Raw genomic sequence first — 23,077 nt, 5'->3', positions numbered from 1 at the left:
TGGGTCTGAGGGAGGAGGCTAGACTCTGGGTCAGGGTTTTAAGAAGAAGCCCTGGGCCTCAGACTTTCCATATAGTCCACCCTATTTGAACTTCAAGGTTCAAGGAGTACTGGGGTCTGAGACTCTTTAATCACTGGGAGAGCTGCATCTGCAGGTGGAAGTCTCCCAGCTGGCTCACCAACCCCTGTCAGGATTCAGATGCTGCGCTCATCTGCCGTCCTCCCTGATGCAATCCTTGGGCTTCTTTCACCAGAGACTGTCCTGTACTGGTGCTCCCCAGATGCCCTGGGGGATGGGCAGGGGCAGTCTCTTTCCCACCAAGCCAGGCGGGGGTGGGGGGGATGGGGGGTGAAGAGCTGGATGATTTCTTGCAGTCAAAGGCATGCTGGGGCAAATTCCTGGGTTTGAAGCCTGAGCAAGGTCCCTTGGGACTGAGGGAGTGTCTAAGGGAGGAGGCTGGGCAATGGACCTTTAGCTCTGAGGTGGGCCTGGGCCTTGGTAGCCTGGAGAAATGATCTAATCTTTGGCCAGCCAAGTGGAATTCCTGAGTCTTTGTAAGGTGTCCACGCTCAGGTAAGGGTTCTACATTAAAAGGAGAGCTAAGCCCTTGTCCCCGGGCAAATCAGCTGCCTTTCCAGAAAGAACGCTAGACAACTCTTCCTGGTCAGAAGGCTACAGGCAGAGGCTCGTGCCTGGGCTGTGGCAGCTGGCAAACAGGTTTTCCATCCTCCTGGGAGGGTACAGCTGGTGGGGTTGGAGGAGGGAGCGGGTGCCCAGACCTTGCTCCACTGGGGCGTGGCTACTCCCATCCAGGTAAGGACACTAAGTCCCTGGCCTGGAGAAGGAAACGTGGGCCCGGAGAATGAAACGTGCGTGCGTGAGACCGGAGCTCCCGGGTTCAGCCTTGCAGTCGGGAGCTAGTCCCCGGATCCGTGCAAAGAATGCGGCACTTTCTGGGGACCAACTGGACTGCCCACCGTGGCGGCAGTGATCCGAGAATAAGAGACAAGGGGCGCGGCGCGCTTCTACCTGGGCGGAGGACAGGGTGAGGCACCAGGTAGGATGGGGCTCCGCCTCCTGCTACCTGCGCGGCCCGAAGGGCGGAGGCTGAGCGTCTTGGAACCGTGTCTCTCTTTCTCTCTCTATCTCTCCCTCTCTCCGTCCAGGTCTGCAAGCCCTCAGCCTCCTTAGTCTGTTGCAGGAAGGAAGCCTAGAGGGGAGGGCTACGGAGACGGAGTCGGGGCTGCTGACCATCAAGCGCCGCCGATGAAGGCTCTATTTTGGGACTGGAAGCTCAGACTAAAAGAATCCGTTTGTACCACCAGCAAGGAGCTCAGGTTAGTCGGCACTGGGCATGTCAGACTCCAGGGATGACGAGGGTATGTAGGCCACTCTAACCCTATCCCGGTCTTCCTCAAAACCTGGGATCCAATCCCAACCTCTTCTCGCAAGAATCCCTTCTCTTCTGCCACAGCAAGGCTCTTGACCCAGGAAACTAAACCCGTTCATAGAAAGTTCCAAGGTTCACAGGCTTCTCCGGGATGCTTGCTTTTTGGCTATGTAGCTGCCTTGGAGTCACCCAGTGGGGCAGACTTGGGTTGAACCGTTTGTTTGGTATGTTAACTGATCCTCACGTGGGATCCACAGATGTTTGTTCCTGACTCACAGGGAAAGTTATACAGCATCCAGGGGCTTGCCTTTGCGCTTCTAAACGCCTCCTCCTCCCCTGGGCTCCCCTAGTCCCCAACACTTACTGCCTGTGGAGGTAGATGTGCCCTTACATATAGGTGCACCCGGGAAAGTAGCTGAGATGTGAGGTTCCAGCAGGCCCTGAACCTCAGTGTCTTGCACCCACTCCTTGGCATGTCTCCCGACCGCATCCAGCCTGGATTTAGGCTCTCTTCTGACCCAGGAGCTGCTCACGTAGCTCCTGGAGGCAGAGGGGTCCCAGCCTCTGGTTCACACTGTGTGCCTTCTAAGCCACTTTTTCCCCCACAGCCATGTGGACCCCCAGCCGCAGGCAGCTCTGCCTGGCCTTCTTGCTGGTCTGTGTGCTCTCTGCCGGTTCTCTTTTTTTCCACCTGCGTGGAGAAAACTTCTTTCGAAATGAGCTAACTCTCTCTCTCCTGTGTCCGGACTACCACCTGCTGAAGTCCCCAGTGGCCATGGTATGCCTGCCGCGCCCATTGCAGACAGTCAACGCCTCCCCTTCCTGTCCCGGACAAGTCTCCTCACTCCCTGGGACTTGGACCATCTCCCCAGGAGGCAGGTTTGGTAACCAGATGGGGCAATACGCCACATTGCTGGCCCTGGCCCAGCTCAATGGCCGCCGAGCTTTCATTCAGCCTGAGATGCATGCCACCCTGGCCCCGGTGTTCCGCATCTCCCTGCCCGTGCTGGACCCTGAGGTGGACAGCCTGACGCCTTGGCAGCATTTAGTTCTACATGACTGGATGTCAGAGGAGTACTCTCGTCTGGAGGACCCCTTTCTCAAGCTGTCCGGTTTCCCTTGCTCTTGGACCTTCTTCCACCATCTCCGGGAACAGATCCGCAGGGAGTTCACCCTGCATGACCATCTTCGGGAAGGTGCCCAGCACCTGCTGAGTGGGCTCCGCCTAGGCCCCCGGGGCATCCGCCCTCACACCTTTGTGGGTGTACACGTGCGTCGTGGAGACTATCTGCAGGTGATGCCCGATCGCTGGAAGGGTGTGGTGGGGGACCGAGCTTACCTCCAGCAAGCCATGGACTGGTTCCGTGCCCGACACAAAGACCCCATCTTTGTGGTCACCAGCAATGGCATGAAATGGTGTCTGGAGAATATTGACACATCCCGTGGTGACGTGGTCTTCGCGGGCAATGGGCAGGAGAGCATGCCGGGGAAAGACTTCGCGCTGCTCACACAGTGCAACCACACGATCATGACCATCGGGACCTTTGGCTTCTGGGCGGCCTACTTAGCTGGTGGAGACACTGTCTACCTGGCGAACTTCACCCTGCCAGACTCGGAGTTTCTGAAGATCTTCAGGCCGAAGGCTGCCTTCCTGCCTGAGTGGGTGGGCATTGATGCAGACCTGTCTGCCCTGCAGGCTCAGATTGATCCTTGGAAGTCAGACGGCCTTTTAAGATTGGTCTGAACCACCTAGCATCAGCCATCATGTCTCTAGAGGCCTGTGTCTTCGGAATTTGTCTGTGGTAGTCCACGAGCTGGTGGGACTCTCTGGAAATGTGGGAATGTTCTAGAAATATTCCGACAGAACCTCACTGCCTGATGGCTGGGGAGTCCGAGTTGGCCCTGTGAGCTACAGTCCTCTTCTCGCCCACCCAGCTTACCTTCTTAGAACTTCTGGATTATGGGAGTAAGGAACACCTGACACACAGCTGGCTTTCGGGGCTCCTGGAGCCATTCTCGGGGGGCATGGTGGCTGCTTCCAAGGGCCCTGCCAGCACTCTAGATAGTGAAGAATTGAGTGAAGGTGAGAACTCCGTATCTTGCCGCTGCTGCTGCTACAGACATGGAGTGATGCGGGAGGCCCTGCCAGGAGCTAGCGTCGGCTTAGAAAGATGAGAACGACTCCAGCAGATCTGAGTTCTGTCCAACTCCTGGGCCACAGAAAAACCTTCCAGACTTTTATTTAGGGTGGAGAGAGGAAATGGGCTAAAATGTGGGAGCGAGGGGAGAAGGGGCCACTGCTGCGGGGCCGTGCTCCTGAGGGGCTGGGCTTGCAGAAGCAGAGTCTCCTAAAAACCCAGGGACTTTTTAAAGAAGAGTTGAAAACTTTTAAAGAAATAGATTAGCTCTGAATTTAGGATCAAGAAGGTTCCTTCTCTGATGCTACTGGGGACCAGGAGTCTGTTTTCTGGATGTGACCAGGCCCTCAGAAAACAAGGGTTGCCCTTGGGCTCACAGAGCCACTAAATCTGCCTTTGAGAAGGTCCAGGAAGGAGGGTCTGAGGTGTTCCAGACCCCTGCACCAGCTTAAGGCCCTGCAGGAGCAAGGGCTCGGAGCTTGGATGTTTCCCTGAGACGTCAGGTGTCCTTAATACTTTTTTCAGAGAAGTTTCCTCAGATAACATTTAAATCCAAGCATATTCTCAGGGATTTTTCTGGGTACCTTTTCCCAACTCAGCCTGGACAGGCTGGAAAGAGGGAGCTGGGAATTAAAGGGCCAAATCAGCAATCATGTATCTGAAGTTTTTGTAACTGACTGCACGGCATGGATGAGTGTGCAACCCAATGTGTGTGTGTGTTTCTGTGTGCCAGGGACATTCATGACTGGACATTCATGACTCATGGATACTGTACCTACTCAATTCTGACAACCCTTGCTGCTAGATTTGTGGTCCGGTTTCCCTCAATACCTTTCTCTGGAAACATCGATATTGTCCACCAGACCTTTCTTGTGTTTTGACTTATTTTGAGACGCTCTCTGTAGCCCAGGCTGGTCTAGAATGCACTATGGTGGTCCAGGCTGGCCGGGAATTCGTGGCAAACTTCCTGCTTCAGTCTTCCAAGTGCTACGACCACACGTGTGGGTCACAATGTTTGGATCCAGACCTCTCCTTATCAGTGTTTGAGGCGAGAAGAGTGTCACTATTGAACTACGTTTCCCACGCTGTGGGACTAGTCATAGGGAAAGAGAGCCTCTCCGGGGCCTTCTGGGAGTTGTAGTCCCAGTTTAGAAGACTAGCCATTTCCCGCATCTTCTCTGAATGCCAAGATTTCTAGTCAGCCAATGGGCGCCCTGCCGGAAACTTAGGGGCCAGGAAGACCAGCAAAGAGGCCAGAACCGGTTAGCGACTTCCATTCGGTAGGTGCCGGGAAAGTTCTACGAAGGGGCTGCCACCCTGTGACGTCATGGAGGGACGGGCGGGGCCTGCTTTGTTGCAGCCCAATCAAACTTAAGACTTAGGCTTCTGGGCGGGGCCAAAGAGCCCTAAGAAATATTTCTAAGGAATTAGGGTGCCTCACGTGGGATGTGGCCCGAGTGTTTTGTGAACGGGTGGCGACCCGTAACTCTCGGAGCCAGTAGAGAAACCTTAAATTCTTCTCCCCGGTCTTCCAAGAAAAACCTTAATCTTAGTCGTGAGAAAGTATCTGGGTGAAGCTTTAGCGCTTGAGGGCACGAAGTTGGAAAACCTCTGTTAAAGAGTGTTGTTTAAGGTACTGGGGGTTCTGAGAAGGGTGAGTCCTGAAAGTAAGGGGTCTCAGTCTTGAGGGAGATTCAGCAGGTCCCCCAGAAACTGGGGGATGGCTTTGGAGGAATGCTGACGTTTCTGTAGGACCTTTAGGTTCAAGGATTTAGAATATTTTTTATTCTAAAGACCTAGTTTGGTAGTTTCCAAGTTGGTTATTTATTAGACAAATTATATATATATATTAATTTGGAGGCAGTCTCAAATAGGCCATGGTGGTCTTGACCAGCCTCAGCCTTCCAAGTGCTGAAAACCCGGCTTCTGATGTCTGTCTGGTTTTGACTATTGAATGTCTCTAGTTTACGGTGTCACGGGGTTTTCAGTGCTTGAGCGCCTGGATGTTGATCCATTCTCAAGTTCAGAATTATGAATTATATGTGTTTGGGGGAGTTGGTGAGTGAGTCCATGGGTTTGAGGTTTGAATGGGGTGAGTTTGGGCATGGTCCTGAATTTGGGATCTGGTTTAATAGTTTGCAAGAATGCAACGAGGACCCTAAATTCTGAGGTCTCCTGGGTTGGGGCGGGGGTCCGAGTACACACACTTTGGGTCTTTTTGAATGATATCTCAGTTTTACTTGGGAATTTCCCACAGAACATCGCATTGAGCGTTGTAATCCTCTAAGACTGTATTTTGGCTTCTGTTTAGCGTCTCCCACCCTCGTTTTGGGGTGAGAAGATCCTCTGGCGGTACTGGCGAGCTGTGTGCCCTGGCCTCCATGGGGCCGCGTTTTACACTTTTGCTGGCGGCTCTGGCATACTGCCTGTGTCCGGCAAGGCCCTGCATCATGTGTGACCCGTTTGTAGTGGCTGCGCTAAAGACTTTGGAGCAGAGTTACCTGCCTACCCACCTGGCACCTGAGCATCACGAAAACGTAATGAAGAGGGTAGAGCAGGCAGTGAACGACTTCAAGGACCTGCCTTTGAATCAGGCTACCTATGTGGGGGCCGTGGGTAAGGCGGGCAGGCCAGGATGCAGACCTCGGGGTCCTGGGAGAGCAAGGGCTGGGCCAGAAGTCCTGACATAGGCGCTTCCCTGAGTTTAATAATGGAAAATCAAGCCGGGCGATGGTGGCGCAGGCCTTTAATCCCAGCACTCGGGAGGCAGAGGCAGGTGGATCTCTGTGAGTTCGAGACCAGCCTGGTCTACAGAGCTAGTTCCAGGACAGGCTCCAAAGCCACAGAGAAACCCAGTCTCAAAAAACCAAAAAAAAAAAAAAAAAAAAAAGAATGGAAAATCACTAGGTGTAATGGTCCACGCCTTCATCCCAGCACTCGGGAGGCAGAGGCAGGTGGATCTCTATGAGTTCAAGGCCAGCCTGGTCTACTTAACGTGAGTTGTGAGTTCCAGGACAGCCAGAGCTACATAGTGAGACCCTGTCTCAAAAAAGAAGAAAGAGAGAGACAGAGACAGAGAGAAAGAAAGAATGAAAAAAATGTTAAAGTCTTGGGATACAGAATCATGGAGTCCCTTTCCATAGCTCAGAATATTTTGGGTCTGGCAAGTTTGTGTGATAAAACTACAACTCCCAGAAGGCAACAAGCTGTTACCTCTTTAACCAGACCTCTCTTTGCCCAATGGCCTCATGGGTATTGTAGTTTCTATGTAGTGACAAGCCAATGTGACAGAAAAGCTGGTCTCTGGGGTTCTATATCTGCCCTCCACACACAGATGAGGACACACTGGAACAGGCATCCTGGAGTTTTCTGAAGGATCTGAAACGTATCACGGACAGTGATGTAAAAGGTAAATTACTAGAGGATGAGGGCAGAACCTCTGATTAAACCTCTTCTTGAGTGCCATTCTGGCTCTGCCATTTCTTAGCCACGTGGCCTTGAGCCTGGGACTGAGCAGCTTTCTTAGCCCTAATGTGGAGATCATAGTCGTCTCCCTTTCTCAATGGCTGTGAGGATTAACCCAGTGGCCCAGCCCTGTGCTTGGTGCTTCGTCTTACAGCCCTTCCCTGAAGGGTAGAGTGTGGAATGCCAAGACAGGTGGGCATCCCCGGACTCAAAGCAACTCAGGAGCTTGAAGCAGGAGGATTGTTTAAGCCCAGAGTTCCAGAATAGCTTGGGCAGCATAGTGAAATTCTGTCAAGCAAAAGAAAGAGAGGTGGCTCTGGCGGTGGTGGCGCACACGTTTAATCCTAGCGCTGGGGAGGCAGAGCCAGTCAGATCTCTGAGTTTGAGGCCAGCCTAGTCTACACAGCAAGTTCCAGGCTAGCCAGGACTACGACTCAGAGAGATCAATGAGAGGTGGGAAGTTGGGTACACTGGTGCGCTGGTTCGAGCTTGAAGGTGAGACAGAAGATCAGGTGCTCAAGGTCACCCTTGCCTACCAGTGAGTCAGGCCACTTGTAGTACCTGTACCCTGTGGAATGCATTACTGCACCTCACACCTGAGTTTGGGGAGCACCTTTCCTGGCTCTGCTTCCTCCTAGGAGAGCTCTTTATAAAGGAATTATTTTGGATGCTCCGTCTGCAAAAGGACATCTTTGCCACTCTTGCTACGCGTTTCCAAAAGGAAGGTGAGGAAGATGAAAGTCCAGGACCCCGGCCATCAGCTTCTTCAACCCTCTCCTCCATCCATGCCCTCAAGAGCCGTCCCCCAAGTCTGGCAGTGGTGGTGCATGCCTTTGATCCCAGCACTCGGGAGGCAGAGGCAGGCGGATCTCTGTGAGTTCCAGGCCGGCCTGGTCTACAAGAGCTAGTTCCAGGACAGGCTCCAAAACTACAGAGAAAACTCAGACCTCTCTTCAGCATCCACTCCCATTAATTTAGAAAGAAATATGATCCTCCGGGGCTTGGTAGCAAAGCCTGAAATCCCAGCACTGGGGAGGCTGAGGCAGCCTTGGGCTCTGTGTTGAGATTGAAAGAGCCTGTACTCACGGGATTTGAAGAGTGGAGGAAAAAGATAAAATGGCGTTTGAGACCACCCTGGGGTACGTGAGACTCCGTTCTGAAAACCACAACAAACCTGCTTGTTTTTCTTTTTTCTTCCCTCCCTTCCCCCTTCGGAGGCAGTTTATTGTCCCAACCAATGCGGTGAGTCCAATCTGCGCCCTCAGTTTCTCTTGCCCGATGAGCCCCTCCCTCCCTGCCCCAGGATGGGGGATTGTGACTCTCCTCCATTTGAGCTACCCCTGGACCTCCAGGATTGCTCTCCAGCTTGGATTTCTTAGGTAGTGGGTGGAGTTCTAGTTGCTCTCTTTCCTGAGCTTCTCAGTGGGGGCGGCGTTAGGTGGCCTTAACAACCCAGACCCTTGTTGCCTGCAACTGCCCCAGCCCTTGACCTTGCCAAATTCTCCTTTTAGCCCCACCTCTTAGTGGGAGAATACAACTTTAACCTTCGCCCTTCAGGCACGATGTTGCAGACTCTGGTCTGGTGTAATAGGTGCGAGAAGCAGGTCCACACTTGTCGGAAATCCATGGATTGTGGGGGTGAGCTCATCACCCAGCTCCAGCGTGTGAGAGGGATGGGGACTAGCAGAGAGGAAGCCGCAGCAGTACTCCCCCAGAAGTAGCTGCTGCCCTCTCTTTTTGCACAGAGCGCCGGATAGAGGTGCATCGCTTGGAAGACATGGTCCTGGACTGCCAGCTCAGTTGGCATCATGCTTCTGAGGGACTTACGGATTACAGTTTTTACAAGGTGGAAACATCCAGCTCCTGTGACCCTTGACCCTAAGTCTTTAGATTTGTGTGAGCCAGTCCCATGCCCTGAACCTGACCCTCATGGCCTGTTTGAGGTGTCTTCTACTGATCCCAGAGAGATCCCATGCCCTAACCAGGGACTTTCCTGTCCTAGCCACGCCACCACGGACGTGTGGGGGTTTATGATGCCTCCTGTCAGGATTAGGAAAATCAATAGTCCTGATTCTTGCCTCCCCTGCACCAAGGCCCCGGGGACCTTCTCACCCCTCTACTGCCCCAGTCCCCCAGTTCCCCAGGCCTCTGTGACCCCTTGAACTTGGGTCTAGGTTTGGGGGAACAATTCTGAGACCTTGCTGTCCAAGGGGAAAGATCCCTACCTGACCAAGTCGATGGTCGGCCCAGAGGATGCTGGCTACTACCGCTGTGAGCTGGGAACCATCAATGCGGGTCCTGCCACTATTATCCATTTTCGTGTCATAGGTCAGTATGGGGTGTTGGAAAAGTGACATTCAAGATGGGAGAATCTCTGGAGGTGTCACCTCACTACTAGGACCTCATTTCTTATGGGCCTGGCCTTCTGGGAGGCTTTGCTTATATCCAGGGGCTGCCCTAAGGGGTGAGGCTTACCTTAGGAGGTGTGTTTTCTGGTGATGGAGATGTGGCTTCTTTCCTACCTGAGGGGTTTCCTTACCTTAATTGGATTTACTGGGGTGCACCCAGCCTCTAAAGAGGGCTAGGGTTATGGGGCGGGCTTGCCTTTACCAGCTGCTGCCAGGACTGCCCTTTGGCTCTCCTCTGTCAGTATTGCCTCAAAGGACATTTGAGGAAAAACCGGCAACAAACATCATAACCCAGGAGGTGGAGGCCCCTGGCCAGGTGACTGCAGAGAACCCGGAGCCCATAATTACGATCAGCCATTACCCGAAACCAGAGAGAAATCTGAAACACAGGCTCTTAATACTGTTGGTCCTTGGCTTCGTGGTTCTGGTGGCCAGCGTCATTGCCTCGTGAGCTGTCCACTGGGAAACTGGGAGAGGGTGGAACAAGAGAGGCTTTGGGAGGGAGGCATAGCTTAGAGGAGTTGGGGGCCTGGGTACGAGTGGGACTTGAAGGGAGATGCAGGATTCGGACAGAGGTGTGTAGTCTTGGCTAAGAAGAGGAGATTGAATAGCAGGGGGTGGACAAGGGCTTGGGTGGATGGGACTTACGAGAAAGGACAAGGCCTTATGGAGTAGAGCGATGTGGAGGGGGCAGGGCCTGGGTGGAGGGCAGGCCTTTCTACAATCAGAGCTGGTCGGGGACCAGAAGCTACTGGGCACCTTCCTTTGGGGTTCACTTAGGACGACAAGGCTTGTATAAAGAAAGCGCTAGGTTAGGTTTGTGGGGGTCTTAGGGAACAGTGACTCCACTTAACCCATGTGCTAACACGGTTCTATGCACCCATGTCCTGTCCCAGGTTACTGTACTTTAGGAAAGCTAGAGCGAAATCGAAGGCCTCAAGTTTGGACATCACGTCCTTACCAACGGATTACAAGTCATCCGAGTTGGAGCCGACCACTTTCCAGCTGGAGTCGGCCCTACCGGCAGAACCACAGTTTACTGAGAGTATCGTTGAGGAAACAGAGGAAAAGGAGGACTCAGAAAGCCAATAAAGATTTGACCTGTTGTCTCAGTATCTGACTTACTCTTGGGGATTGGTCCTGACTTCTGGCCTGGATGCACCCCTGTCTGAGCGGGGATTAGTTGGAACATGGGTCTTCCCTCTGTAGGGAGCTCAAGAATGGTGGGCCCAGAATCAAGGCATAGGCCAGGGCCAGCCCTGCCCCATCTCCTCCCCCAGGCCTGGTCTCCTCACAGGACGCCCCCTCCCCGCTCTTCCTGCCGGGTTTCCTCTTGCCTTTTCCTGTCCCCCACCCAGTGCTGGGAGCTGGGGCAGAGGAAACCCTTTTCAGAGGGATTGGGACTTAACGGAGGCCAACGGCACCAGGGCCTCCGGGTGCTACAGGACCCGAAGCAGGGTAAGAGCCCAGCAATGACCCATCCAGGGACCTGGGAGTTCATTGTTCTACCCCTCAAACTCCTTGGGATCCAGGGGCCAGAACTCATTCTCTCTTCCGGTCCTCCCCATCCTCCCATGGCTGTGGCTTCAGGACTTGGGGCCTTACCCTCTTCCCTTAGGGCCATGCTATCTGGTGAACGAAAGGAGGGCGGAAGCCCCCGCTTTGGGAAACTCCATCTCCCAGTGGGCCTGTGGATCAATTCCCCAAGGAAGCAGCTGGCCAAACTGGGGCGGCGCTGGCCCAGCGCTGCCTCTGTCAAGTAAGTGGCCAACCTCTGTGGCATGCCTGCCCTCTGTCCCTGTTAAGCACTGAGCTATGCCAGGGACCCCTACAAAGGTGGGCAAAAGGTTCCTGTCCTAAATAGACAAGCAAAGTGGGGGGTGGCAGTGGAACACAGTGATATCTAGGAGCAGGGAGGGCAGAGCCTGGCACAGGGATTTGATCATTTCCCTTCCTCCCTTCTCTGTTTGCCTTGGAATTTCCTACCATGGATTATATCTTTTTAAACTAATTACTTATCTCTCTTACCTCCATTCTTACCACCCCACCATCTTAAATTTTGGCCCCCACCCTCGCCTCCTGTTTGTGTCCCTGTCTCTTTGGGTCTTTGTCTCGAGTTTCTGTCTCTCCCCTTTCTCGGTTTCTCTGTGTCTTCGGCCCTTCTCTCGGGGTCACTTGCTCTGGGCTGGACTCTGGCTGTCCTCGGTCTCGTTCTTCTGTGTCCTCCCTGCCCACTTCTTCCTCCTCAGGTCCTCATCCTCCGACACGGGGAGCCGCAGCAGCGAGCCCCTGCCTCCGCCGCCGCCGCACGTGGAGCTGCGGCGCGTGGGCGCGGTGAAGGCGGCGGGGGGCGCCTCCGGCAGCCGCGCCAAGCGCATCTCGCAGCTGTTCCGGGGCTCGGGGGCAGGCGGTGCCGGGGGCCCTGGAACGCCCGGGGGTGCGCAGCGCTGGGCCAGCGAGAAGAAGCTGCCTGAACTGGCGGCGGGTGTAGCCCCGGAGCCGCCGTTGCCCACGCGCGCAGCGGTGCCCCCGGGCGTGCTCAAGATCTTCGCTGCGGGGCTGGCGTCGGGTGCCAACTACAAGAGTGTGCTGGCCACGGAGCGTTCCACGGCGCGCGAGCTGGTGGCCGAGGCGCTGGAGCGCTATGGTCTGGCGGGCGGCCGCGGAGCGGGCGACGGCGGCTGCGTGGACGCCTACGCGCTCTGCGACGCGCTGGGCCGGCCCGCGGCGGGCGTGGGCGGCGGCGAGTGGCGCGCGGAGCACCTGCGCGTGCTGGCCGACGCCGAGCGCCCCCTGCTGGTGCAGGACCTGTGGCGCGCGCGGCCGGGCTGGGCGCGGCGCTTCGAGTTGCGCGGCCGCGAGGAGGCGCGGCGGCTGGAGCAGGAGGCCTTCGGGGCGGCGGACGCAGACGGTTAGCGGGGACAAGGACGGGAGCGTGGGGCGGGGCCCCGGAGGGATCGGGGCGGAGCAACTTAGAAGGGCGGGGCAGGAGCGGGAGGCAGGGCCAGTAGGATGACAGACTTGGCCCTGGGCGGGTTTGGGGGCGTGGCTTGAGGGTAAGGAGGCGGGGCCTGTAGAATAAACGGCAGGGTAGGGGTCCCTCTGAAAGGTGCGGGAGGCGGTGTGGGAGGGGGAGACTGGGCTATCCTGGCTGGAATGGGAAGTACTGGGCGGAAGGGTGGTGCTATTCTGGGGCTGGACTTACAGCCAGAGTCTGTAAGGGCAGTGGCGTGGTCAAGGGCGTTCACTATAGGAGATCTCTTTTCTCTTTCTCCCTTTTGGAAATACAGAAGCATAGTTTATTTTATTTTTACCAAGGTAGGGTTTTGCCATGTAGCCCAGGATGTCTTTGAACGTTTGGTCTTCCAGCCCCGAGTGATGTAATTATGTAGATACACCACCATGCCTAGCCCATCCATTCTTTAATTTCTAATCTCAAGTTCTAGGTGAAGGTTCAATGTAATAATGCATATAAATGGCTTGGCACATGTTCAATAAAGATTAGAGAAGTAAAAAGAACAGTAACCACTCAAAGGAATGGAAATTATTGTCATCCCTTCTCTAACAACCAAACCAAACAAAACAAACGGAAAACCTTTGCTGAGCACGTATTGTGAGCTACACGTTTTTGGTCTCTGGTGTCCATGCCCAAGCAAAGTTTCCAACTTCTCAGCTCTTACCAGCTTAGTGGAAAACATGTCTGTTCATTAAGCTCCTTCCACAGGGAGCCTACTGTGTGCTGGGGCCTAAGAACTCCTAGGAGATGTTGTTAGGAAGGTGGTTGTTCCCAGCTTCCTGAGGACTGCATTCACTGTTGGTGCCTAGACCAGTCTCTGACACACATTAGTTGATCCCTAAATGCTTGTTAAAAGGATGAATTTCTAAGCTGACCACTCCAACCTGTTTTTCATTTCCCCGTAGGCACAAATGCCCCGTCTTGGAGAACACAGAAGAATCGCTCTCGGGCTGCATCTGGTGGGGCAGCTCTGGCCAGTCCTGGTCCAGGGTCAGGATCCGGGACCCCTACAGGGTCCGGGGGCAAAGAGCGATCTGAAAATCTTTCCCTGCGTCGCAGTGTGTCTGAGCTGAGTCTGCAGGGGCGGCGTCGACGGCAGCAGGAACGCAGGCAGCAGGCACTTAGCATGGCTCCAGGGGCAGCTGACACCCAGATGGTACCAACAGACCCTGGAGACTTGGATCAGTTGACTCAGTGCCTCATTCAGGCACCCAGCAACCGTCCCTACTTCCTTCTGCTCCAGGGCTACCAGGATGCTCAGGTCAGCACTGGCTCCCCTACTCAGGAGCCACACCAGACATGGCAGGCCAACAAAACCACACTACTAAGAATACATTGGGTTGAGGCCCTCTCTGGTATAATGACAGACCCCACAAGGTTTCCAGGTAGGAAATAGCGTGGTAGGAGCTGAGGTGGAGGTCAGATACAAAGATCCTGTTCAAAGGGTAGAGCGAATGTTTCCCTTCATTCAGAAGTGAAAGAAAACACGGTCTTGGTCAAAGGCCAGTCTATTGTCAAAAGGACATCCCTCACAAACATCCGCTTCTTGAAGGAAAGTGTGTCCTACGTCAGGGAAATCTTTGCTACCTAGGGTCTTGGTTGGTCTTGGTTGTGATGGGAGAAATAGGCTAATACATTCATAAAGGTTCACATGGAACCCATCCGACCCCTTGTTGATGGAGACACTGAAACCTGTGTGCAGTTTTATTTTTGCAGTATTGAGGATTGAACCTTGCACCTTTTAGAGATAGAGCCTTTGTTCTATCTCTGAACAAAGTCCCCAAGTGTCCCCTGGTTGGTGCTAGGCAGGTGGCATACTGCTGAACCATTCTTGCAGCCTTTAACTTAGAGACAGGAGCTGGAATTCACGACCCTCCCTGCTTCAGCCCCCTGAGTAGTTGGCATGACACCCACACCATCCAGGCTATAGTCGTTACTTTCTTTCTTTTATTTTTTTTTTTTGTTTTGTCTTTGGAGACAGGATTCCTCTGTGTAACAGCCTTAACTGTCCTGGAACTCGTTCTGTAGACCAGGCTAGCCTCGAACTCACAGAGATCTGCCTGCCTTTGCTTCCAGAGTGCTGGACAGTAGAGGCGTGCGCCACTACTACCCAGATCAGGCCATGTTTCTATGCCTTACATATGTGAGTGCCAGCCACTAGAACATGAGCGGTAGGTTTATTTTAAGGAGGTCAAATGGTACATCCATTACTAAAGATGGAGATGAGAGTCCACTTTAAGAGCAGGGTCTTCTGCAACTTACCTTTCCATTCGGTGGATGGAATAAGATACACTGTAAGAAGGGAGCCCTCTTTGGAGCCTCTCTCACCATCTCTGTGGAGGCCTCTGGAGATACCTACATTGGGAGGGGACTATTGAGAGCTTCCGTTAGTGGACAGGGAGAACCTTTGAACTCCATCCTGAGAAAGGGGCAGTGGATGAGTCCATGGTAGACATGTGTTTGCTTGGGAGTCCGTCACTGGATGGGAGTAAATGAAAGCCCAGTGGAGAGAGGTCTTCTCAGAAGTGCACCTTGCTTGGCTAGAGGTAGTGGTGTCCTCTTGGTCATGGGGTGTTTCTACAGAGACATCTACCACTTGCTAGGGATGAGTCTGAGAGAAGCTGTTAGAAAGGAAAGCGGACTGAAGTGCTGGAAGTGGGGCTCTGGGAGGAGAGATGCCCAGCTCCTGGAAAGCCAGCTCTTTGAGGGTGATGGGACAGACCACTTTAGGAACGGGGTAGGATGGCTCTAGAAGCCCCTGAGTTCATGCAGCTGGACGGTACGAAGACTCCACTGTGGGAACAAAACAGTCCATTCAGAAGAGCTGAGAAGACAATTTACTGCAGAAGGGTCTGTTTGGAAACCTCTTCTTTGAGCCAGTAGAATTATTTCATGTGTGTTGCTGTGAGGGTCAGATCCCCTGGAACTCGGTACAGACAGGCGTGAACTGTCATGTGGGTGCAGGGAGTTGAACCTAGGTCATCTGGAAGAGCAGCCAGTGCTCTTAACAGGTGAGCCACTTCGCCAGCCTGTGAAGGGTCATTTTTATCTGTCTGTCTATCTATCTATCTATCTATCTATCTATCTATCTATCTATCCATCCATCTAGATATCTATGGTTTTTTTTTTGTTGTTGTTGTTGTTTTTTTTTGACAGAGTTTTTCTGTGTAACAGCTCTGGCTGTTCTGGAACTAGCTCTTGTAGATGAGACTGGCCTCGAACTCACAGAGATTCGCCTGCCTCTGTCTTCTGAGTGCTGGAATTAAAGGCATGTGCCACCCCAGCCCGTTGAAGGGTAATTTTGTTTGTTGGTTTTTGGTTTTTTTTGTTGTTGTTGTTGTTGCCTGTTGTTGTTGTTTTTTCGAGACAGAGTTTTTCTGTAGCTTTGGAAGCTGACCTGGAACTAGCTCTTGTAGACCAGGCTGGCCTCAAACTCACAGAGATCTACCTGCCTCTGTATCTCGAGTGCTGGGATTGAAAGTGTGCACCACCGCCGCCCTGAAGGGTAGTTTTTAAAAAGTGGAGCTAAGGATAGAGAAAGCTCTAAAGGTAAAAGCACCCACTGGCGAGAGTAAAGACCCAGGTTATCTCCCTGGAACCCACACGGTGGAAGAACACCGATGCCCAAGTTATCCTTTAACCTCTACAAGAATGCTGTGGCGCTGCCTCTGCCCCCCCCTCAACAAATCCTCCCCCCCCCCTAAAAAAAAGATGAAGCCACAAAGTGTCTTCGGAAGAGGTTATTCATGGGCAAGGGATGCTCAAAGCGTCTTTTGAAAATCCAGGAAATCTCCCTTGAGGTTTTCATCACTTAGAGGAGGTGCGGTGGAGTGAGAGAGCCTAGCTAGTGTGGGTAAGGATGCTGTTTGGACACACCCATCTTCATAGCAGGACTTTATGCTTTCCTCTAGGACTTCGTGGTGTATGTGATGACCCGAGAGCAGCACGTGTTTGGCCGAGGTGGGCCCTCATCATCCCGCGGCGGGTCCCCAGCTCCATATGTGGACACCTTCCTCAATGCCCCAGACATCCTGCCGCGACACTGCACGGTGCGCTCAGGCCCGGAGCCCCCGGCCATGGTGCGCCCATCCCGGGGCGCCCCGGTAACGCACAACGGCTGTCTTCTGCTGCGCGAGGCCGAGCTGCACCCCGGAGACCTATTGGGCCTGGGAGAGCATTTCCTGTTTATGTACAAGGACCCCCGCTCCGGGGGCTCAGGGCCCGCGCGGCCACCTTGGCTGCCCGCGCGCCCCGGGGCCGCGCCACCCGGACCGGGCTGGGCTTTTTCCTGTCGCCTGTGTGGCCGTGGCCTGCAGGAGCGCGGAGAGGCGCTGGCCGCCTACCTGGATGGCCGTGAGCCGGTGCTTCGGTTCAGACCACGAGAGGAAGAGGCGCTGCTGGGCGAGATCGTGCGCGCTGCAGCTTCGGGCGCAGGGGACCTGCCCCCACTCGGGCCTGCCACTCTGCTGGCGCTGTGTGTACAGCATTCCGCGAGGGAGCTGGAGCTGGGCCATCTGCCTCGCCTGCTGGGCCGCCTGGCCCGGCTCATCAAAGAGGCCGTTTGGGTGAGCAGGCCCCTTGTCCCACAGGTCTTTCTGTTTCCCGCTTTGTGTCCATCAGCAGCCACCCACCTGCTCCACAGGTCATTTCAGCCATATTCCTGTTTTCCTCCATCAGTTTTCCATAGTATTCCTCCTACTTCAACCAGCTAGCACTGTGCAAGCCTTGAGCAAGGAGAAACTATTTTCCCCATGATGCTTTGAGATGGATTGAGCTAATGGCACCGATAGTGGAAACCGTGGGCTCATCCACTGTGGTTCCAGAAGTAACTACCTTTGATTTCAGATTCATCTAGTAGTGCTGGGATTGAAGCCCCAATCCTATAGCCTGCCAGGCAGGTGCTCTGTGGCTGGGACATCTCCCTAGTGCTGAGCCACACCCCTAGCCTTCTTTTTAGATTTTGAGAAGAGGTTTCACTAAATTGCCCAGGCTGACCTTGAACTTGAGATCTTTGGGCCTTAGTCTCTGCTGTGGAGCTGTGGAATCATGGAGATCAGCATTCTGGGATGTGGGGGAGGTGCCATTGGAAGAGGAGTATGGGAACTGCTTTGATCAACCCTTTGGGCCTGGAGCTTGGAACAGTAACAACAAACTAGGTAGATCCCTTAGTGGGACCAACACCATGGAAGTGACCGGAAGGAATAATCCAGGATGCAGGGAAGGCCTCATTGCATGAGGGTCTAGAGGGTCAGGGATTTTCTCAGAGGTTAGAAGAAGCTCCGTTTGAACAGAAGGGAAATGAAGTGAACAGGTTACCTGTGACTCTAGACTTAGAATGAGAGAACCATGCCCGGTGACACAGACCTGTCCATTCCATCCACCGAAGAGGCTGAGGCAGGAGGATTGCAAGTTCAAGGGCTGCCTGAGTTACAGAGAGCGTTAAGACAAGTGTCTGGGCAACTTAGTGAGTCACTGTCTTGAAATAAAAGTTAAAAGGCCTGAAGCTGCATGTGGTGGTACATCCTTGTAATTCCAGCCCTTGGGGGAGGCAGAGGCAGGAGGATTGCAATATGTTGGAGGTCAGTCAGTGCTACCTCAAGAGACCCTGTCTTAAAAAAAAAAAAAAAAAACAAGCATTATGTGTGCGAAACTGGGAAGATGGCTCAGGTCCAGAGTTCAGATCCCAGACCCCATGTAAAAACTGGGCAGACATGGTGACCCCTTTAATCCCAATAGCCAGAAGGCAGAGACGGCATCCCCGGAGCAAGCTGGCTAGCTAGACTAGCTGGAATTAGCAGGTTCCAGATTCAGGGAGAGCCCCTGCTTCAGCGCAGTGCAGAGTGACAGGCAGCGTGAACGAGTTCAGGCCTCCACACAGACGCATGCACCCACACATATGCAAACACCGGCAAAGCTACGGGGCACGCACAGCTCAAGAAAGGTGCTTTTAGGCAAGCCAGTTGTACAGTCTGAGCTCCTCAATCCAGCCCCTGACATTGCTTCTTATCTTACTGTTCTACAGGAAAAAATTAAAGAAATTGGAGACCGGCAGCCAGAGAAGTAAGAGAAAGCTGGGGCACACAGGCCTGGAGGCTCACGGGGTTGGGACTAGCGCTCGGCTCTCCATGCTGCCTTAGTACAAGTTCTGTGCCATCTGCAAGTTGGGAAACCCAAGCTGTGGAGTTTGGTCTTTATGTTAAGGGTTGAGCAAGTCACAGGATCCCTGCTCTTTCCGCAGCCACCCAGAGGGCGTTCCCGAGGAGCCCCTGACTCCTGAGGCTGTGTCTGTGGAGCTGCGGCCGCTCATACTGTGGATGGCCAACACCACAGAGCTGCTGAGCTTCGTTCAGGAGAAGGTTCTGGAGATGGAGAAAGAGGCTGACCAGGAGGGTGAGCGCAGGCACCCCCACTTTGTCCGCCTGTTGTACCCTGAGCCTGGAGCACTCGGCTGCAGCATCCAGCATCTGTCCCGCTCTCGTCCCCAGGCCTGTCCTCAGACCCTCAGCTCTGCAATGACTTGGAACTGTGTGACGAGGCCTTGGCCCTCCTGGACGAGGTCATCATGTGTACCTTCCAGCAGTCCGTCTACTACCTCACCAAGGTGGGCCTGTTGAAATACTCTGCCAGTTGAACTCACATTGTGCCGCTCTGACATCGCTCCCCTCTCTCCTTGGGGTCACTCCATCTCACCCTAGCACTTTCCTCTGGTCACACACTACTTCCTGTTTCGGCTGACATCACTTCCTGGTTCGTTTCCTGTGCTTGTCCACAGTAGTTCGTCTCCTCTATCAATCAAGCTTACAGTGTACTGTTCAGGTGTGCGTGTGTGCATGTTTGCTGACATCATTTCCTACATCTCTGGCTTCACGTCCCCTTTCTGAACATAGGCCTTATCTTTTGTCCATGGAAGTATTCTTGTGGGGCTTGATCTCCCCTCTACCACCTTTGACCTTAATATTGCTAATTGGACTAATCAGAGTTTTGACCATGATATACCTGGTTCCTATTGTAAAATAAGAGAGAATCTCCCAAAATGTCCAATCCGTAGGCTGCAGTGGTCTTGATTGTGAACCCCTTACTTCTGAGGCTCACTTCCTGTATGTTCTGCCAAGTCTACTCTTAGGTCTTTTGTCACGGACCTCATTTCCTGACCTTGGTGTGATCATACTTTCCACTGGCCAGCTGCCACCCAACTCCTACTTCTGGGCTCTCCATTCTTTTAATCTCTTTTGGAAATTCTGATCAAATGTTTCTTTGACTGAAAAAGGCCATTTTTTTGTTTAGTGTTCTATCCTGCCTGAGCTATCTCTGTGAGAACTACAAACCCCATAATGCATGAGAGATGCACATAAAATATCTAAGCTACTTCCTGAGAACATTTCTCAGGACAGATTATTCCAGGAGACCTACCCCTGCTAGAAACCCATCTACAAAGTAGGGATTTGTTCATGGAGTCCCATGGGACTGGTGAAAGGAGAATGGACTACAATTCCCAGAAGCCCTTGGTGGCATTCCCATTGTCTTCATTGACTGTCACCCTGAAGTTCTTCGCCTTTGTGTCTCCCCAGACTCTTTATTCAACACTGCCAGCTCTCCTAGACAGTAACCCTTTCACCGCTGGGGCAGAGCTACCAGGGCCTGGTGCGGAGCTGGAGGCCATGCCGCCTGGACTCAGGCCTACCCTGGGTGTGTTCCAGGCTGCTCTAGAACTGACCAGCCAGTGTGAGCTGCACCCCGACCTCGTGTCCCAGACTTTTGGCTACTTGTTCTTTTTCTCCAATGCATCCCTTCTCAACTCGCTGATGGAACGAGGTGAGGGTTGGGCTGGGAGCAGCCAGGCACAGCTTTGGGTAGCTTCAGCTTTTGGCAGCTTGGTTTCCAGTCAAACTTTGTGAAGTAGGTCCATTCACGGCCTCTCATTCCTTCCTACACAGGTCAAGGCCGACCTTTCTATCAGTGGTCTCGAGCCGTCCAAATTAGAACCAACTTGGATCTTGTTTTGGATTGGCTGCAGGGGGCTGGGCTGGGTGACATTGCCACCGAGTTCTTCCGGAAACTCTCCATTGCTGTGAACCTACTATGTGTGCCCCGTACCTCCCTGCTCAAGGTGACTCTTAATGGCTCTATCTAAGTGACTTTTGATTCTTCAGCGCAGCTCAGCCATCCTCTCTGTTCAGTCTCTCAGGGACCCCAAGTCTTAGCCAGCCCTATATTAGACATTGTGATGGACCACTGGTGGCTACAGAAGTCAGAATCGAAAATGACTGGACAGAAATGTCTGAGTGCTAGTGCAGCTTGCTAGGAATAGTTCCCCATGGTCCTTCTCTTGGACGTGGTGAGTCAAATCTGGTTTGAGCCCGAGGAAGATGATGGTTAAGTGTTCATTGAGTATGAACTGCATAGCAGAATCTCTGGTAACAGCAGTAACAAACACCCCATTCGAAGTAAGGGCATACATCCATCTATCAACTGACGGTTTTAGATCAACTTTCGTAGATGAGGAAGCTAACCAGGTAGATCACAAAATCTTTGGGTTTTTTTGTTTTTGTTTTTAAAGATCTTATTATGTGGCTCTGGTTGACCTGGAATTTACTCTGTAGACCAGGCTGCCCTACAGCGATCCCCCTGCCTCTGTCCTCTGAGTGCTGGGATTAAAGGTGTTCACAGCCACACTGGACCTTCACTTTTTTTTAAAGATTTATCTTTATGTGTATGAGTGTTTGCCTACATGTATATATGTGTACTATGTCCTGGAATGTCAGAAGAGAAAGACAGATCCTCTGGAACTGGAGTTACAGACCACATGGGTGCTGGGAATTGAACCTGGGTCCTCTGCAAGAGCAGTCAGTGTTCTTAACTGCTGAGCCTTCATCCCAGTCCCTTAATTTCACTTCTTTATATCTTATTACTGTATTGGGGGTTGAACCCAGGGCATTGCACGTGCTACACAAACACTCTACCATAACCTACATCTCCAGACCTCTTTTCTTTTAAAATTAGAAATAGATTCACTATGTTGCCCAAACTGGCCTTGTACTTTGACTCCTCTTGCCTCGGTCTAAGAAGCTGGGGTGTCAGGCCTGATCTTCCGGGCCAGCTGGGACCATACACTTCTAACCTGGTCTTCCCCTAGGCGTCCTGGAGCAGCCTACGGACTGACTACCCCACCCTGACTCCTGCTCAACTCCACCATCTCCTTAGCCACTACCAGTTAGGTCCTGGCCGTGGAGCACCTCCAGCCTGGGACCCGCCACCTGCTGAGCGAGATGCTGTGGACACAGGTGTGCAGAAATAGGCTAACGAACTTGGAGATGTCTTCTTTTGGGGCCTAGAGTCCATGCCCCCAGCCTCTTTCTCACCCAGGACTCTGGATGAGAATCCAGCCCCTTTCATTTCCCAGAACCTAAAATTGTTCTATCCAGAAACCTTCTCAAGATTTAAAGACTAGGGCCTGGGCTTATAACACAGCAGCGGGGCTTTACTACCCTAGGATCCATTCCCAGTACATTAAGAGTTCAAGCATTTAATTATTTTTTACTTAGACTTAAGTCCCTAGCCCCTTCCCTCCACAGACCTAACCCCAACCCAGCTTACATAGCAATTGGGCTCCTCTGACCTAAGAAATCTTCCAAGATTTCCCCGCTCATCCTCAAGGTTCCAGGGCCCCAACTACACAGCCTGGTAATGGTCCTTTTTTATTTTCCTAGTCTTAACTACAACTCCCATCATGCTTTGGGACACAGAGAGCCACATTTGATGCTGGAATTTGCAGGGGTTTTTTGTTTGTTTGGTTTTTTTTTCCTTCAGGAGCTAGGCCACCTCACATCCATGCTGAATCTCTAACTCGGTCTTCTTCGCCCTCACAGGGGATATCTTTGAAAGTTTTTCCTCGCACCCTCCTCTCATCCTGCCCCTGGGCAGCTCGCGCCTGCGCCTCACGGGCCTGGTAACAGATGACTCATTGCACCGAGAACTACGCAGGCTCCGTCGCCTCCTCTGGGATCTTGAGCAGCAGGAGCTGCCAGCCAATCACCGCCACGGACCTCCGGTGGCTGCGTCGCCTTGAAAGCCAATGACAAAGGAACGCACGAAGCTTGAAACTGCAGGGGTTCTTTTGGGAGCCCGCCTGGGCGCAGACCATTCTGGGAGTTGTAGTTTTCCCCGCGTAGACCGCTGGGAGGTTGAGTTGTCTGGTTGGTAGACGAAGGGACTGTGGGAAGATGGGCTTGGGATGTGAGTGCCAAGAAGTAATAAAAGTATCTGTGGTATTGACCTTGCTTGTCAAGACTTGGGGGCTTTAGAGAAGATTTTTTTTTTTTAAGATGTCAGGGCCTGCGCTTGGAACGTTGGGTGTTAGCCGAGTTTGGGGAGATATTTCTAGCAATGGCCTCAGCTTGCCCTCTAGCACGAAATGTGACCCTGGAGCACTGAACCCTGCCACACAACTCGGAACGCAGCCCAGACCGTGCTCTGCCGAGTACCAGACCCTGTGTACTGTTGGCGGAACAGGCCATCTTCCTCCTACCCACAATCCAACTCTAGCCTTCTCCCCTAGTCCTTCCGAAACTGTCTACCTACTGTGCATACTGCTGAATTCCCACACCCAGCACCTCTTTACCCTTGGGTCCTAGTCCTCTTCCATCAGATGCAAGAATGCAGA

The 23,077-nt window shown here is 53.0% G+C and overlaps 3 protein-coding genes across 11 annotated transcripts; all 3 read left to right on the top strand.

Moving 5' to 3' along the window:
• Nucleotides 1-1,196: 1,196 nt before the first annotated feature.
• Nucleotides 1,197-10,672, top strand: Izumo1 (izumo sperm-oocyte fusion 1). Of its 8 annotated transcripts, none has more exons than XM_050121321.1 (10): nt 1,197-1,337; nt 5,840-6,144; nt 6,863-6,937; nt 7,632-7,718; nt 8,215-8,235; nt 8,551-8,631; nt 8,739-8,839; nt 9,168-9,321; nt 9,644-9,848; nt 10,298-10,640. In XM_050121321.1, exons 1-10 carry the CDS (start codon nt 1,267-1,269, stop codon nt 10,491-10,493), a joined length of 1,296 nt encoding a protein of 431 aa, XP_049977278.1. In that variant the 5' UTR covers nt 1,197-1,266; the 3' UTR covers nt 10,494-10,640. The 8 variants fall into 8 exon arrangements, with proteins under 8 accessions (XP_049977278.1, XP_049977284.1, XP_049977277.1 ...); XM_050121327.1 differs by lacking the exon at nt 1,197-1,337 and adding an exon at nt 4,489-4,808 and having other exon boundaries at nt 9,697-9,848; nt 10,298-10,444; XM_050121320.1 differs by lacking the exon at nt 1,197-1,337 and adding an exon at nt 4,496-4,808.
• On the top strand, nt 1,198-4,337 carry Fut1 (fucosyltransferase 1 (H blood group)). Its single transcript, XM_050121330.1, has 2 exons — nt 1,198-1,337; nt 1,999-4,337. Exon 2 carries the CDS (start codon nt 2,001-2,003, stop codon nt 3,132-3,134), a length of 1,134 nt encoding a protein of 377 aa, XP_049977287.1. The 5' UTR covers nt 1,198-1,337; nt 1,999-2,000; the 3' UTR covers nt 3,135-4,337.
• Nucleotides 10,622-22,690, top strand: Rasip1 (Ras interacting protein 1). Of its 2 annotated transcripts, none has more exons than XM_050121318.1 (12): nt 10,622-10,859; nt 10,992-11,160; nt 11,651-12,312; nt 13,323-13,678; nt 16,329-16,982; nt 18,440-18,477; nt 18,656-18,807; nt 18,903-19,018; nt 19,986-20,229; nt 20,352-20,524; nt 21,551-21,698; nt 22,284-22,690. In XM_050121318.1, exons 1-12 carry the CDS (start codon nt 10,622-10,624, stop codon nt 22,481-22,483), a joined length of 3,150 nt encoding a protein of 1,049 aa, XP_049977275.1. In that variant the 3' UTR covers nt 22,484-22,690. The 2 variants fall into 2 exon arrangements, with proteins under 2 accessions (XP_049977275.1, XP_049977276.1); XM_050121319.1 differs by having other exon boundaries at nt 10,724-10,859; nt 11,020-11,160.
• Nucleotides 22,691-23,077: the final 387 nt, after the last annotated feature.

This window comes from Alexandromys fortis, unplaced genomic scaffold (assembly GCF_014885135.2).
Source record: "Alexandromys fortis isolate MF-2015 unplaced genomic scaffold, M_Fortis_MF-2015_v1.1 scaffold_161, whole genome shotgun sequence".
NCBI lineage: Eukaryota > Metazoa > Chordata > Mammalia > Rodentia > Cricetidae > Alexandromys > Alexandromys fortis.
The sequence above is the reverse complement of the archived record's forward strand: the minus strand, read 5'-3'. Positions and strand labels throughout refer to the sequence as shown.

Bases quoted from the DNA above. Each gene is read 5' to 3' on its own strand.
- Fut1 (XM_050121330.1), top strand. From the start codon at position 2,001: ATGTGGACCCCCAGCCGCAGGCAGCTCTGCCTGGCCTTCTTGCTGGTC.
- Izumo1 (XM_050121320.1), top strand. From the start codon at position 4,711: ATGCCAAGATTTCTAGTCAGCCAATGGGCGCCCTGCCGGAAACTTAGG. The intron at 6,938-7,631 runs GTAAATTACTAG...GCTTCCTCCTAG, and splicing joins CACGGACAGTGATGTAAAAG to GAGAGCTCTTTATAAAGGAA. The intron at 8,632-8,738 runs GTGAGCTCATCA...CTTTTTGCACAG, and splicing joins GAAATCCATGGATTGTGGGG to AGCGCCGGATAGAGGTGCAT.
- Rasip1 (XM_050121318.1), top strand. From the start codon at position 10,622: ATGGTGGGCCCAGAATCAAGGCATAGGCCAGGGCCAGCCCTGCCCCAT. The intron at 18,478-18,655 runs GTAAGAGAAAGC...CTCTTTCCGCAG, and splicing joins GGAGACCGGCAGCCAGAGAA to CCACCCAGAGGGCGTTCCCG. The intron at 21,699-22,283 runs GTGTGCAGAAAT...TCGCCCTCACAG, and splicing joins GCGAGATGCTGTGGACACAG to GGGATATCTTTGAAAGTTTT.